The 17,293-nt window shown below is 30.7% G+C and overlaps 1 protein-coding gene across 1 annotated transcript; it reads right to left on the minus strand.

Moving 5' to 3' along the window:
* Positions 1-838: 838 nt before the first annotated feature.
* Positions 839-16,111, minus strand: LOC123658904. The gene is made up of 5 exons (XM_045594194.1): positions 16,097-16,111; positions 5,101-5,292; positions 4,175-4,319; positions 2,486-2,619; positions 839-1,370 (listed from the first exon to the last, which is right to left on the minus strand). The coding sequence occupies exons 1-5, from the start codon at positions 16,109-16,111 to the stop codon at positions 1,155-1,157; spliced, it is 702 nt and encodes a 233-aa protein (XP_045450150.1). The 3' UTR covers positions 839-1,154.
* Positions 16,112-17,293: the final 1,182 nt, after the last annotated feature.

The following is a 17,293-nucleotide window of genomic DNA, read 5'->3' on the forward strand; positions in this document are numbered from 1 at the left end:
TAATAATTAAAAACGTTTCACTAAAAGGGATATTAATACCAAAAGAATAGGTAACAAAGAGGTGAAATAGACGGATCATTACTAATGTTATATGAGAAGTCATGAAATCTTAGTCACGAACAAGGCTATAAAAGTATGATGCTATTTTTTCTATTCCGGAATTAATAAAGGTTATGGGCCTGTTTAAATAAAGTTAATTGGTTTATTTTTGTTTTATTACCACCTGTTATGTACTAATGAATTGTTTGTTTTTTTTGCCTGATTCTGACAAATATTTTTTACAGATGTTAATTAAATTATTGAATACTCTCTTTGTTTTACACACGTTGACAGTATAAATCAGGTATAAATCGAACTTGTAAAAAAAGAGCCTGGATTTAATTGATGTGAAATATTTTATGATATATCAAACGTCATTTATTATTTAAATGTGAACTTTGTTTTAAGCGAAACGTAATTTACCTTCAGCAGTTAACCGTTGCGTAGGTATTTTCACACTGGATGTAATTACGATCATATTATTAATTATTATTATTCTATTATAGGTAAAGTCTTTCGACTGTTATCAGTGTTGTTCGACAATGATTATATATGTATTAGTTAAATAGAGAAATATATTTAAGCTATCACATCAATACTGCTACACGAAGAAAGGGGCCTATGCCCAGCAGTGGAATGTTACAGGCAGGAATCGTATTCTATCATTTACATCAATCTCCGTACATTTATGAAGTTTTTAGACCTCCCAAAAAAGTAACGAATATCTCTCCTGGAGTCGTCTTTGGCAGCTCGTAGCAGTCCATTTTACATATGTCAGAATAAAAAAAAATACTCATATGATTGTAGTTGTGTAGTTTATTAAAATATTGTTAAATGTTAACAAAAATTATAATTATTACAGAATAGAAATTCCTCATAAACTTCTCTATCTGATTCACAAGAAATCGCTTTGAAGCGATGCGGTTCAGCTTTTTGCGACCTTGAGAACACAAAGCTATTTAAACACTATCTCCAAGTTTAGAGATTAACAATACAGAAGAGAGATTAATTATTTATCAAATACTACATACAATCTCTCATGCTAATTTTTTTTTTAAATAATATTCCAATTATGCCTTTACGATAATTGCAAAAGATTTTTACAAATTAAATTTTCATGCATATTTCTTCATGAACTTGAGTAAATATTTAAGTTTTGGCATTTCAATATTGTGAATGCACCTGTTAAAGTCCCCGATGACTTTAACGGAGTGCGTCATCATTCGTGATATGATATCTTTGAGACAAACGCTCAAGTCGGATACTTCTTTGAAACCGTGAATTGCTATCTCCGCCATCACTACAGGAAACGGTGAAGTTTCGTATAAAAACTGAAAATTATAATTGAAAAATTTCATTATATTAGCTGACACAGCAAACTTTGTCTTGCCGCTAAACGCTATAAAAAATAGGGGTTGGTGGTAGAAGGGTGAAAATTTTAGGGTTGTATGAATTCATCTATACCGAATCGCAATAAAATAAAAATATAAAATTTTGTCAAAAAATATAGAAAAATATATTAAGGGGTGTGTCACCCTTATCATTTAGGAGTATTAAAAATAGATGTTGGCCGATTTCTCATCATTACAGTCTATACAGTCCACTGCTGGACATAGGACTCCACAAGTTTACGCCAAAAATAACGCTAACTCATGTGTTTTGCCCATAGTCACCACGCTGGGCAGGCGGGTTGGTGACCGCAGGTTTGGCTTTGTCGCACCGAAGACGCTGCTGCCCGTCTTCGGCCTGTGTATTTCAAAGCCAGCAGTTGGATAGTTATCCCGACACCAGTCGGCTTTTTAAGTTCCAAGGTGGTAGCGGAATTGTGTTATCCCTTAGTCGCCTTTTACGACACCCACGGGAAGAGAGGGGGTGGCTATATTCTTTAGTACCGTAGCCACACAGTACTCACTGATTTCTCAGACCTACCTAATATTCACACAACATTTCATAAAAATCGGTTAAGCCGTTTCGGAGGAGTATGGTAACTAGCATTGTAACACCTGAATTTTATACATAAGACTCATAGTCTTTAGCTATAGCTGACCCCGCAAACGTTGTTTTGCCATATATGTTATTAATCCCCCTTAATCCCCGCTTATGACTTAGGGGTATGAAAAATAGATATTGCCTGATTCTCAGAACTACCTGATATGCATACAAAAATTCATAAAAACAGGTCCAGCCGTTTCGGAGGAGTTTGGCAATAACGCGACCCGAGAATTTTATTTATTACATATAGATATGTCTAGGTCTGGGTGTAATATATGTATATATATATATACACATACACCACCTAGACCATCCAAACCTATCAGGCTAGTCAATTCATTATCGTACACATTAAAACACACTTAAAATTACCACTGTAACACCTACTGTATACGGACCCCTGTAAAGGTTTATTAATATTCCTAACAAAGCGCTTGACGTAAAAGTTTCTTACCACAGTCCTTTCAAGGTCCTGACTTTCATGAGAACAGTTGCCGCCTACTTGCTGCTGTTTCTGACATTCGAATAATTTCGAAGCCGAATACTTCTTTAGATTTTCCAACGTTTCGAAATGTACTTGTAACTTTTCTGTAACATTTATTGCAATATTACGTAGCGAATTATTTAAGTGAAATAAATAAAATTCATTTATTTATTTATTTTATGTATTCACTTCATTTATAGCAGTCATAAAACATTAAATCGATGCAATATTACTACTATATATATATATATATATATATATTCCATTTATTTTCAGACAGTTTGAACAGTTTGACGTGAGAAGTAATTTAATCTAAGTTGCTTGGTATTTTGTTTTGTCATGTTTAAAATATTTTGTAATCTTATAATATTTGACCTACTTGACATGGATTTTGATCTACTTGACCTACTTACACACAAAAGCCTTTGACTTAATTACGTACTGAAACACCATTGTAAAAGTATTTTTTTTTAACCTTTTGGACGCTTATATTCTTAGAAGAACATACACAAGGGCTAACTTTTTTGGTTATAAAATCAGCGGTTCTTGGTGCTTACGAAATATTTTTCGTAAACATATAGAAAAAAAAGCAATGTAATAATTGCACAAGGTCCTAGAAAGTTTCACCATTGTTTTCAAGTTTTGAGATTACATCAATGAAATTTTTAATTAAATATTTTCGATAGGCTCTTATTGAGGTTTTATACATTTTCAATATTTGTAACAGAATGGTGTGATGAAACCGATTCATACGTTTTGCTCTGCATCTTGGTGTATAAATTTTATATACGAATTTTATATTTAATTCTGCTTAACACAAGATATTTAGTAAACATATTTTGCTAACACAAGGCAAAATTATATATATATATATATATATATATATATAATTATTTATATATGTAACTTTTAACAATTTGAAGAACGTATTAATATGGAAAATACATAAAATATAAAGCGTAAATTGTTTCATACTGACATACATTATTATTGTACAAACGTAGCCTTTGTTTTGAACACATTCTGCGTTGTGACGGACGGAAAGGCACGTAGGAAGTAAACAAGGAAGAGTCCACCAAAATAAAACTAACTACTCGTATGTAGGTTGGATATGAGATGATGACGGTTAACCGGAGGCAGTCCCGTAAACAACTGGGACAGTAAACTGACAAATACTTTCCTACGTGTCACGTAAAAGTTGAGCTTGCTTTGAAAGTAGATAAAAACAATTCTTTCTGTTTACTTATTTATAACTTGAGTATAATTAAGTAGATTTTTATAAAACTAAAATATGTTTTTATAGTTTTTCTATATATGTACAAAATAGATACAATCGAGACGCATTTAATTATATGCATATGTACTACATACAATTTTCAAGCTACAAAAAAGTCGGTCAAATAGAAGCATTAGTTCAGATTCAGTTTTGACCTTATCTTTTACCTTAACAACTGTTTATTTTCGTTTAATTAATCTTTTGAATATAGATTAGAAATTGTATCCAAGAATATAAAGTAGGTAAAATAATGTTGGATATAAAAGCAGTTGTTATAAAAACAAAGGATAAATTTACATTACCGTTTTACGGATAGAGTACTTATTTATTGTACTAGAAAAGCATTTGTAACCATCTTGTTATTTTACGAGATAATTTCTCACCGGGCAAACGCTGCACCCGCTGATAGCCCAAGGCTAGGCATAAGGTTACATTTTCATCGGCGAGCTGCAAATTCTCCCCGAGTAGCTTAACAATACTCTCCTTGCAGTAGGTGCCATTGCGGGGCTTACGATCGTGAATTATAACCTGGAACGCGAGTAAATCAGTAGATTGCACAATTTCTGCTAATTTAATGTGTTTTTTGCCGATTTTCTGGCTTTATTTTCTTGCGGGTAGTTTATTTATTTACGATTATGCTAATTGGTTAAAAAAATTGAGATATGTCTAGAATGTTAGTAAAAGTCACGGTTTTAAGTTTTCTAAAACATCTTCAAACTGTAAATAATAATTTTGCTGGATGAAACATTTTTTTGTTTATATATAAACCCTAGTAATTATTATTATATATTAAGTAAAACAATTGACTTGCTAATATTTTCGCCTTTTGAAATGTGTCTTGTGCACCGGCTTTACATTTTAAGAGCTCTCAGAATCTCCTAGAGGCTTAGTAGCTAGCTTGCTCGTGTATACCGGTCCTTAGGCTGAGAGGTTGACTGCCGCTTAATGGACCGTACCTATTTCGCTATTTCTCTCTTGAAAATATACCTTATATTTATGTGTTACGGTTTTTTCGTTCGTTTAATAAACCTAGTATTTTTCAAAATAGTTTATTTGTAAAATAACGTTTAAAAATTATTTTTCACATTGTACAAAACCGCTGGGCTACCTTATTCTTTTGTTCTTACGATTTGAAGCACAACGTTAATCTATGATTATTGTAATATATAATTTACTCGGAATTTTTTATCTTTTGTGCTGTAATACGTCTCACCCAAGTTATTCATTATCATTTCTGGTATTTTCATGATTATGATTAGTAATGCCTATGTTCAATGCCAGCATTTGTTTTATTAAGTGTAAAAAATACCTGAAAATACAGGGATATTTGTTCGAGGTAAATCGTCATGTAATTGATAGCTTTATCAGCTTCATTCTTCATCAGTAGCTTGATCTGCGACACGAGGGTGTCCATGTCCTCGCGGGACTTTTGAGTCCGGACTTGTATGTCCGCTATTAACGTCCTGTACCCATTTATGAGGTTATCTTGGAAATCTGTTGTCTGAAATAGGATATTATTTATTTAATTACAAATACAAAGTTAACTTCATTACCAATACACCAACAGAACAAAAAACAAAATAACATATATAACAGAAAATAGGCAGAGATAGCATATACATTTGACTTTAAAATCTAAAGCAACCTGACTGGCCAAGTACCTTAACCTTACAGAAGACCACAAATAACACTGCTTTCAAGCAAGCAGGAGTCTATAGGCTACGGTAATCGTTTACCATCAGGTTAGCCGTACGCTTGTTTTCCGTCCTAGTTGTGTAAAAATTGATTTTATATAGTTTTTATGTTAATCACAACAACGCATATTCAAAAAATAATAAATACTAAACTAGAATACTAAGCTGCTTAACATGCTAAAATTTACCAACAACTTTTATTATTGTAAAGTTGTTCACAATACATACCTGTAATGTAAGAACGATAAATATGGTAGAAAAAATAAAAATAATATAACGATTCATCATTTGTTTTTAAGTATATAGCGTCAACTTCTATCACAAAACATTATTTTAAATTCAAACAAAACACTTTTTACACACTCAAAATAGTTTTTTTAATCAACAATAAAAAATAAATTTAATTGTTGTCTTTGGTGGTATCAAATTGCTGATCGTTTAGTGACTGCCGATTTCTGTCGGTTGTTGTTTGGCATACAGTCTCCGATTATGCCAATGATTGTTTATCATAAAGGCGTTACATACTGCTTTATTGAAAAAAATAATTTTATGTAGTCTTGCAAAGCAATCCCTATATTTTTCCCGATTGTTTAATTAATAAAAATTATAAGAAGAATCTGTAACTAATCAGTTAAGTCATAATCTATAATAAATTTTGAATGTTGTCTAAACGTTAAACACACTTAAAGAGTTCTACTTTAGTTACGAGGAGAGTTTAGAAATAAGAGTGAAATATTAGTTGACCTTGAACTATTTTGAGAGACCCTACGCATGTCATTATTGTGTATCCTAAATTTTATTCAACTATTTATTAAAATGAACCTCAATTACAATATTATAATGTCTTTGTTGACTAGTATGAAGCTCTTATCACCATTTGTAACACTCACTGCTGGAATATGGATCGCCTTAATGAGAGGTGAGGTGTGAGTAGCATCTTATAGGCATGGGCGCTCCACTTTAGCTTATATTATAGTCAAAAATGTGAACTAATGGTATTGTTGCTTAATACTGACACATATATAAAACCATAGGGAAAGAAAATTTAAGTAAATGGTATATAGGAGTTCATAAGGTTAAATGATAGGTTCTATATAGCTCCCATACTATGTTCATACGCATTTTATTTTAATCATAGTACCTATATAGTTGAAAATCAAGAATAAATTTTAATTTTATAAAAACAATATTACATATAGACGAGTCTTTATAGTGCATACGATGACGACTATATTGACTTTTCATTGCATTAGTTTACACTCAACTGAATTGTTATCGTATTATTCATTGCGTTTGAATACCCATTCACTAATTTTATTTACTTAATGTTTGTCTTGAGTCATTATAAATATATTATAATAATTTTAATTATTATGTTATTTTTATAGTATATGTAAACACGTAAATTGTTTTTTTTTTTTAATTTTTTTAAGGGACTGATAATCTTAATATACGCTTCTTTTTATTAGTAGCTGTATAATAATGCATATTTTATGCTTTTTACGAAACTAAATTCTGAAAAGTGATTAATAATGACAATATGTTACTATAAATATTAGGCTTAATGTATAGTTTAAAACTAGTAATTCATGTTACATTTTTGTTAATTTCCTAACGTTTCTTTCACTATGTACAAATATATTCTAAAGGCGTGCCTATGTATACTTTCATATATTCTTAACCATTTTTGACAAAATGTATTGATTCAATATCGGTTGGATTTAATATTTTGTACGATTTTTGTCATATTATTTGTGTAAATGTACGTAATATAAACCAAACTCATTATTATTAATGAGATATCAATGCCCACTGTTTGTCATATTGAATTCAGAACTGGAAGTATAACCACACATAAAGTACAAAAGAAGAAAACCCTTCTTAAAATACCAACAAAAGTCTGGAAACAAAAAAAAAAAAAAAAAACTAGTTATTATTTACTCAGTACCGACATTTGTTCGATGTGTTCAATACTTGTATCAGTTTAAACATTGTAGATTTTATATAATGTAGTGTGTTTTCTATGTAAGTTGGCATGTAGATAGGAGTAAATATTTGAATAAGGACGTAAAAGTCTTTATAATCTAGCTACTTCAACATAAAATTGGAACACTTTAAGAAAAGTATGTACTTATAAACTTATATTTAAATACTGAAAAATAGCATTCGAAGCTTTCACAAATATAAAATCATGAAGGGTTCTTTTTTCAGTACCTATTTATAGGCAGCACAATATTGGCTGGTTTGTCTAAATTAATCTATTCAGTACCATAACTTTGTGCAACAGTAGGTACTTATTCCACTGCACTGATCTAAAAAAGTACACACAACACTGCAGTCTATAATATGGCTTGAAACCCCGAATGAGCGTTTTAATTAAGGACGCAGTTAGCACTACACTCATAAGTATAACAAATAATAGCGTTGTGAAAAAATCCGTCATATTTTTCGTGATGCAAAACCATATTTGCCATTAGGTAGGAACAAAAATTTTCGTTTTTCTTTATTAAAACAATGCCATCTATTGATATTTTTACAGCGCCATCTATTGAGCAAGTCTGGAAACATTTAAGTAGTAGAAGCTTGAATTGCAGTTCTATAATGAATAAAATAGATGTCGTTTTTTACGTTATCAAAATTTTTCGTTTTACTATTTTGATAAAAAAAAAATCGCTTAAACGCAAAATTCAAGTTTAAGAAAGTATTTTTACACCATGACATAGGTTCTTACGGAATGAATATAAGAAATAAAGTCTGTATAATCTGTATTAATATTTATATCACATAACTCTATAGTTTTGGATCATCTTTGAAGATAATAAGCCCACTTACTTGTGTCTTCGTACGCTAATCTCATTCAAATATACGGTAAACTTCTTGTTGTTTGATAATACGTATTCCGGCAACAAATGAAACGAAACATAGGCTGTTCCTTGTTAGGGGAACAAGGAACATTGACGAGGGTGAAAACGTGCCGGTCTTCTTGTATACGTAAATTCCTTTGAAAAAAATGTTCGTCGATGTGTTCAACTAAACGTAATTTTTCAAATTCTTTGTTAAATCTACATAGGTACGCTCGCTACAAATACCATCGTACTTTAGCGCTTGTTATTGCATTTCGCTTTATACAATAACTAACAAAAGTTTGCAATTTGTTTTTTAGATAAATAGTTTTGGTTTTACCTTGTTCACAAAAAAGTAGTTATATTAAACCAGTTATTTTAAAGTGTATATTTCAGCTTACAAAAGTCGATCGGCAACAACTCTTTCACAATAGGGTTCTTGAAGTTCATTAAATTGCACGTTGGCTGAAGAGATCTCTTTTAGAGATTTTGCCGCCTTTGCTGACAGAGGTTGTAATTTTATCACGATATTTTATTTTCATAGAAATATTTAATTTCTTGTTTATTGACGAAGCTACACTTAATACTCCACTGTGCACTGGTATAAATAATAAGTCTTCATAAAACATTACAAAATACACATATTTTTCACTTAGTGATAATATATTCAATTTTAATTGTAACACGTACAGGTACGTTAGTTTTACGTATCAAAATAATATAAGATTATATAATAGAAAATAGAGCAGAATTTGTGTAAAGCCTGTTGTGAACTTTGGTTGTTTCTTGTACAATGGTGTGTCGGACCGTCCCCTGCTAATTTGACGATTGCTATGTAGCTCGCACGCTACATTCGAGATATGCAACAGCAAATATTCCATTTGAATGCATCAAATTAAACACAGTTGTTTAATTATTCGATTTTCAACAGATTTGCGGTCGGATATCAAATGGATGTCATTGTCCTATACCGTTTGTGAAAAGTTGATTTATTATACGTTTGTACATACAATGTGTAAACTTAAATGTTTTATTTTTATCGCATAAATTTTACAATAGCTATGCATGTTGTAAAAAAGGTAATTGTTCCGAAATTAAATTTTTCTCGACATTGATAGTACAAAAGGTAAAATAAATAAGCATAGGTATAGTCAAAACTTTGTAAACCATTTAAGGTATAAACACGGAAAGCTCATTTTCATAAGAACGTAATGGAGTAACCGTGTATGATATTTTAGGCAAAGTTAGTTTAATTTATTAAGAGATATGCGCTTTATAAATATTAATAGAGAGGAGTGATGAAATTTCAACATATATTTACTTTGCAAGATGTCCTAAATACTCAACTGCATTGAAATAATTTTAAATCACTAGTGCTCAGTTGTATTAAAATGTATGAGATATAAGTTGTGATGTGTATAGTATTATTTCACCCTGTGAATTTTATAAATAGTTTTTAAGAAAGCATTTTCTTACTTCGTAAATTGCTTTGTAACGTACTTCGTTTTACAAGATATTTATCAAAACATTTTTGACATCCAATCAGCATAAAATATTTATTTTTTTGATTATACAAAAAAATTAGGTTTAGCTTTATAAAATAAATGATTAATTGTGTTTTTTTAAAACTTGATGATATGTCTGAGATATGATGATTCATGTCTGAGTTTTTTTTATATAATTATTTTGGAAATAAGTAATTATTTCTTTAATTTCATTTGAAACGAGGAGATTTTGTGGAATGTCATACGTTCATGATTATAAAAACATAAAATGCAAAGGCGCTGTAAGACTTTCGTAGATTTATTTCATACCAAAAATGATGTAGATACTATGTTTTATGTTAAGTAGCATCACTTGTTTTCGTAATTCTTATAAACGCGTTTCGGTCCATTTCAGTTTGTGATTACGTTAATATTGCACAACCGACCACCTACAGGCTGCCTTATACATTTCTAACTTTTCTTTCAAAAGAATTCTAACAATCTTAAGACATTTTCCAGACACTTTTTCCTTTTACGTTTCGTCTTCTTATACAAAATGTGAAACTTTTTTTATTGTGTTGGAAATTTCAATTTGTTGCGCTGATGTTTAAACATTTATCGTAGAAGTAAAATAATCAGGAAGTTTAAAGACGTGTGTCTTTGAGGTGTATTTATATCCTTGAAAATCCAGTAGTATCCAGTACAATTTGGGGCGTTCTCAAAAAAACGTACTTAATGATAAAATAATATCATCTATTCTATTATTAATTTAAAGGCAGTCTTCGTTCTGAGAATACCTTACTTCTTGAAATTCCCCCTCACTCCTCTTCCTTTTATACTAAATCTTTCACTGTTCAAGCTTCGACTTTGGAATTCTTTAGCCTTGCATATTAGACGTGTACAATCGCTTTCTATTTTTAAAAAGGCTGTCAGGAAGCATTATCTTGATATTCAACGTGAATAAAATTATATATATATATATATATATATGTATGTATGTATGTATGTGTTTGTGTATGTATATGTTTATGTATATTTTTATTTATGTATATATGTATGTATATGTGTATGTATGTATGTATGTATGTATTTATGTATATATTTATGTATGTATGTATGTAAATAAGTAAATATATTCAAACGTTTATGTCTCAATTTGTACACCTACACTGACACAATACCATCTCCTCTGCCCCTAGGTTGTCTGGAAGAGATCGCTGATGATACTCTGTTTAAGTCCATAATATGTATTATTTCTGTTTTGGTGTACAATAAAGTGTATTGTTATGTTATGTTATGTTTATTAAAAAAATAATACCATTGTGATTGTAATTAAGCATGTTGTCATAATATATTATTTTATTTTCGTTTCAACGGTACTATGATATTGAGAGATTTTCACTTATTATATATTTCGAATCGCAGTTTGCGCAGGCTCGTTTTAATATTTGGTTTATGCATGAGTAACAATCCTAATATTTGGTATAATATATATATCATGATAAACCTTCTCTCGTGGTAAAAAGTGTTATATTGTATTGATCAATACGGAATGAAAACATTCAATAGAAATAATCAACGTTAGCCTGTTGTTTAAATAAATATCTTAATTGTAAATCAACTCTGGGTCACTGACTCTCAGTGGTACTAAAGTTTATAATAATCTATAATAACAGTTAACGCTTCACTTCATATTCTATACCTTCCACTAGGACAAATAATGAAACCCTTGTGTCCGATGTCTAGATAACTAACCACACGAAAAAAATTCTCTATTTCCTCTACACACATTTGCCAGGAGCAGTCGTATCTACAATTACTAGTACAACAGCCATTTGCTGTTCCACTGTCTCAAATTACCATCTACAGACTGGTAGACATGGTTTATGGAGTAATGGTTAGTCTGTAACACTATAAAGACATGATAGATAGAAAATGTAGAGAATCTTTACAAAGTTTTCAAAATTGTAACGTTTACATTTGTATTTTTTTAACTAACGTAATTATGTAGAAAAAACATATTTTGTGAAAACATTGCCATAGGGATGCAAAGATATTACACACAATATTTAGAAAACCAAATGAAAACTCATTTAGGAATCTCAGTCACCGGAAGATACTTATGAAAATAAATACATTCTAGTGCTTTGGATAAGTACAATTTTTATTAAGTTTATATAGATTTCAACCGCAACCCAGACAAGCACAGACTTAAAATACAAATATTTATGAACACAAAATACATTTTGCGGCAATTTTATAAAAGCAAGATATGTTCTTTTGACTAAAATTAATCTTGTAATATTTATATGTTGCCAGGGATTGGTTTATGTAATCTTAAGTAAGCCGATTAGGTTTTGACTGCCGCTTAAAATGTTATTCCTTTTTTGTTACATATTTTTATATTATATGTAAGTGATTTCTGTTTTTACAGAATTGTTTGTACAAAATATTGTTATTATAAATATTATTATAAACTGTCATTAGAGTAATGGGCAATAACTTAAGAATTTAGTTAAATACTAAAATAAAAGTATTTAATAACGTAAAAATAATGTCATGTACAATGTAATAAAATGATTTAAAAATATCAATATGCACAACATTTAACACGGAATATATGAATTAATTTTTTTTTTTGCTCCACTACGCTTAATTAAATCAAAAGGTGGTTGGTTGATGTAACTGAGAATTTTAATCAAATAACTCTAATAATTCCAAATTTGAATTTATCCTTCATTGTTGCTTATCATTCTGCGTAAACAAGGCTGAAATTTACTTATGATTTTAATGATTATATCAGATTATTTTTAGTAGTATTAAATCTTGAAACGACTTAATTACCCCTTAGGTTACTGTTCGCATCCGATCGTTAACATGTTTCCCATAACAACCGTAAAATAGTTTTATGCTTTGATTGGAATTCCAGTTATCTTTCTTTATTTTATCTATTAACAGTACGACCACAATTATGATTCGTTCTGTAACATCTCATTGCTAGGCATAGGCTTCTTTCTCGCTCTCATCGCTCTGCTCCACAGTGGGTTGGGGGATGTACTCCCTACAACGAGTAACGATCGCTATCAGATGTTCGACGACACGACGACAGCAACCGGGACCGACGGTTTGACGTGCTCTGAGAGGCACGACGGGAAGAACCACAAGGACAGATATCCAAATTGGAAAGAAATATTTGTGCAAATACAAATAATCTATCCCGAGCGGAAATCAAACTCACGAATTGGTGTTTAGGCGCGTACATAGTGCACGAACCACTCCACCAGAGTCGTTGTTAACATACGTAAAAATTGTGTGTATGAATAGCAGGGTTCTATAGAAATTAAGGATAGAGTCATTAAAAGTAAATTTAAGTGGTAATATAGTATGCTTACAATATATAAATGTTTGTAGTAACTTTGTAGAAAAGAAATATAGTTCCGGTAACAGTTTCAAGTTATTCATAAAATGATATTCAATAATGCAGTCAGACATAGTCCCTTTTAAGCAAAAATATCTGAACAGCATATGAAGAAGCAAAAACTACCTCTTTAAAACTTCGTGTTTTAGGAAATTCTGAAAAGTACTAAAACGTTCTTATCTTATTTATAAATTCATTTTAGAAATACTACTTGAAAAATTGAAACTAAGTCTTGCCGAAGAAGCGCTTCCTAATTACTCTGGCCCGATTTCAGGTGAAATACTAAAATGAAGTGAGTTATACGAGTAAGATAAATTACATTTAGTATGCATCTAAAGCATTGTTTTATCTTGCTCATGCGACTGCGGTGCAAATTGTAATTCCAGCTTTATGTACCTACAAATGCAAGAGCACTGCAGCTAAAATATCTTTGTATGCAATCTATAATGCTATCTGGAACATGTGAATTACATAACACGTGAAAATTAAGCTTTAGCTATATACTCCGTTCGAAAATACGGAGTAAGCTATGTAATATCATTATTACAAAATTGTTTATTTAAATTTAACTACAATTTTATGATTTATAGCGCAGTATTTGCTGTTAAGTATCAAGTAAGGTCTTACTTCGGACTATCAGTTATCAGTGTAATTTTTTATCTCAGCATTTTAAAGTGAATTTGAACTTTTCATTGCAATAAATTATATAATCAAATTTATAATTTTCTGTTAAGTTGTCTTAATTCTTAATTTCGTTAACTCACCAAGTCAAGCATGCGTAAGAAGTTTTACTTCAAAACTTAGCCGAATTAGTTCTAAAGTTCTCAAGTTTGATTCCTAGCAACACATGTAACGACGTACGACTATTTTTTCTTTCAAAGATTTGAATAAGAAATTAGTTTCCGACGATTGAGATTAGCCGCCGCGTTGGCGCAACGGTCACAGCCAATGCCACATGGATTGTACTCGTTGCGCTGGCGGTTGCGGGTTCGATCCCCGCACATGAAAAACATTTGTATTGGCTATACAGGTGTTTGCCGTAGTCTGGGTGTTTGTGCAGTTCTTGTGGGTCTCCCCACCGTGCTTCGGAGAGCACGTTAAGCCGTCGGTCCTGGTTTTTATCATGTGCACCTGATTAGCGATCGTTACTCATAGTAAAGGAATATATCCGCCAACCCACACACTGGAGCAGCGTGGTGGATTTAAGCTCTGATCCTTCTCCTACATGTGGAAAGAGGCCAATAGTGGAATCTTACAGGCTGAAGCGACATCAGTTTCAGAAAATATAATATGTAAAGCATATCTAACGATATTTGCTTTGAAATTTTTATTTAATATTGTATCAAAGATGATTCGCATATTAATTTTTAAATCCGCACTCAAAGTAAAAATGTACGTCTCTTAAGTAAGTTAAGAACGCTTCTTAAGTAACCTAATTTGGAATTCCCACTTGGAAATATTTCCGCAATTTCATTATTAAATAAAATTTCACCGTTCACGGCGCCATAATTGATTTGGTATAGATAGTAGGTATCGTTGATCTTGAAAATTGCTTTATCTTGCCTTTATTAGTTTCTGGTGGTTTAGATGTGGCGCTGTGAAGTTTCTAGTCGCCTCGAGTTCTGAAATAATTCAGACCCATTTAGGAACGCGATTGAGAAAATTCTATTCAATGTTATAAATTTGAATATTTGTGTCTTGTTAGTTAAGGAATTCGTTTGGTTATGAAGCTGAACCATATTATGTTATTATTAAAAGTATTTTCCTTTTCACTTTTTCACGTTTTTTTTAATGAATAAAATATTGTTCATATTCGGATTTATATTGTGTTGTATACTAAGTGTATATTCTCTTAGTTCTGTTTCATATTTTATCGAGATGGATATCAGTTATTTTATCAATTCTCTCAAAATGCAACAGCAACTGTGTCACTACAATAGTCTGTACAACTAAAAATAAAAACATGACAACAAAAGTACTTTGAATTATGGATATGTCCTAAAGTTTTTAGATATGAAGTAATTGTATATTATGAGAAAAGTAATTGCGTAAATGTGGTCGTCTATTTTGAGACTAGAAAACTTACTTGTAAAACAGTATCAGACAAGCAAAAACATGTTACCCGTGGGATTATTTTCCTAAAGGCTTACACTAAAATTATAATATAAATTTATCGTTACTAATATTGTGTAAAGGCGAACCGTCCTCAGTAGGTTGTTTGCTGTACAAAGATCCTTGCTATTTGGCCTATCCTTTGATATATCGCTCGGAGTAATCCATTCGGGAATTAATTAAACAAAACGTCGGGGCTGGCAATCAGTTTCTCATTATTGCATACCGCGTAACTTAATTTCGGTACCGTAACATTTTATTTATCTTTCTTAGGTTTGTCGTGAATTATTTGCGAATTTGATATAAATGGCAATAAAGATGTAAATATAATTGTTTAATATTATATATTCTTTGATTACGATATAACGAGACGCTTGATAAAAAATAATATATCAGAAAATCTCATCTCATCCTGATCAGGTCCAGACAAATCTTCTGCGTTACATACTTTATCGGGTTCAGATCGGGCATGCCCGGTCCGATCCTTCTAAGGAACACGAAAAAATTTCTACTCGGGTTGTCGATGTAATTGAAGTTAGTTTTTTTCGTTTGCGAGCAAACACAATTATAAGGAAAAAACCTTCAACTAATTGTCTTCATTCAAGAAACGTTTCGTTTATTATACGAATCGTACAATTTCGAATACGAAATTGACGTTGACATGTTTTATCATCATCTTTTCTTAATGATTAGTTACTTGCAGCATTACCCCCCTTCCCAAACAACTTCTAACGGGTTTCTGTAAAGAACTCACTATAGACGGCGCCATGGTCGCATAGACCGAATATATATAATCATCATATCAAAAATTTCTATCTAGCGACTACATCGTTCCATAGCTTAATTGGTTAGAGCACCGACACAGTCAGTCGGAGATCCATGTTCGATCCCTGCTGGAATGGTCGATTTTTGATATGATATTACAAAAATGTTTAGAATTTCCTAATGTGTGGGTAACACTAAAATGAAATCGTACAAAATATATAAAGCGTATTATTCGGGACAGGATTACACAGTTGATAAAGATGTGTGGACTTAGTGACGCTGTATTTTATGCTACTAATTTTGTACTAAGACACAGTTTATATATTATTTTCAAAAGAATAAGTGTGTATTCTTATCGATTCCTCTCTTCTCAAATTTTTCTTCTCTTGAAAAATAATAATTTATGTTTAGTTTTAATTTGTAAAATAACGATTCGTAAGTGCTCATGAGGCTTATTTGAATAAAGCTGTTTTTGATTTTAATTTTTTAATTTGAAAATTATTTTAATTTTTACTAATTTTGAATTCTATTAGAGCAATTTTTATTCGTATATATGTATGCTTACTTATAATAACTACGATGAGTTATAAAAGTAATAAAATAATGCTAAACTTTTGGTATTTTTTTTTATAAATTCAAAAAGCATTTTTACTTACATGTTATACTGAAGTTGTGTGAAAGCAACAGTCTGTTACGAAATTTTAACTTACATTAATATTGGACGAATTCTTGTTAGAGTTTTACTAACTAAAATTTTGATAACGGACAGTTACGCTAAAACAAATTTGTTTACTGAGTAGATCAATAAAATAACAACAATAAGAAAATTCAGCTATTATAGTTTTAAAGCGACGCGACGGTTGATCTATTTCGATTCGAAAAATTTTCAGCATTCTTTTTCATAAAAATACATGCAATATGTGATTCGTGTAAATCGTGAAAGTTTTAGGCGTTAACAAATATACGTATAACACATGTTAAAAAAACTGAGCTTGTTTTCTGATGTATGTATATTAGTTCTTTACGCGAGAATTTTTCATTTCTTAATGTAATTCTGTTCTGAGGGGAAATTTTAATTTAAATATAATGCCATATAATGAATAATAAATATAGATAGCTTATTATAAATTTTATTTTTAAATTGTTTCTACTCTTATGTTTATTATCGTACTTTTATAACAACTAG

Source organism: Melitaea cinxia, chromosome 13 (assembly GCF_905220565.1).
Source record: "Melitaea cinxia chromosome 13, ilMelCinx1.1, whole genome shotgun sequence".
Lineage (NCBI taxonomy): Eukaryota > Metazoa > Arthropoda > Insecta > Lepidoptera > Nymphalidae > Melitaea > Melitaea cinxia.

Coding starts and splice junctions, on each gene's coding strand:
- LOC123658904 (XM_045594194.1), bottom strand. Junction 2,620..4,174: donor GCGGGTGCAGCGTTTGCCCG/GTGAGAAATTAT, acceptor TAAATGTTACAG/AAAAGTTACAAGTACATTTC. Junction 1,371..2,485: donor AGGACCTTGAAAGGACTGTG/GTAAGAAACTTT, acceptor TATAATTTTCAG/TTTTTATACGAAACTTCACC.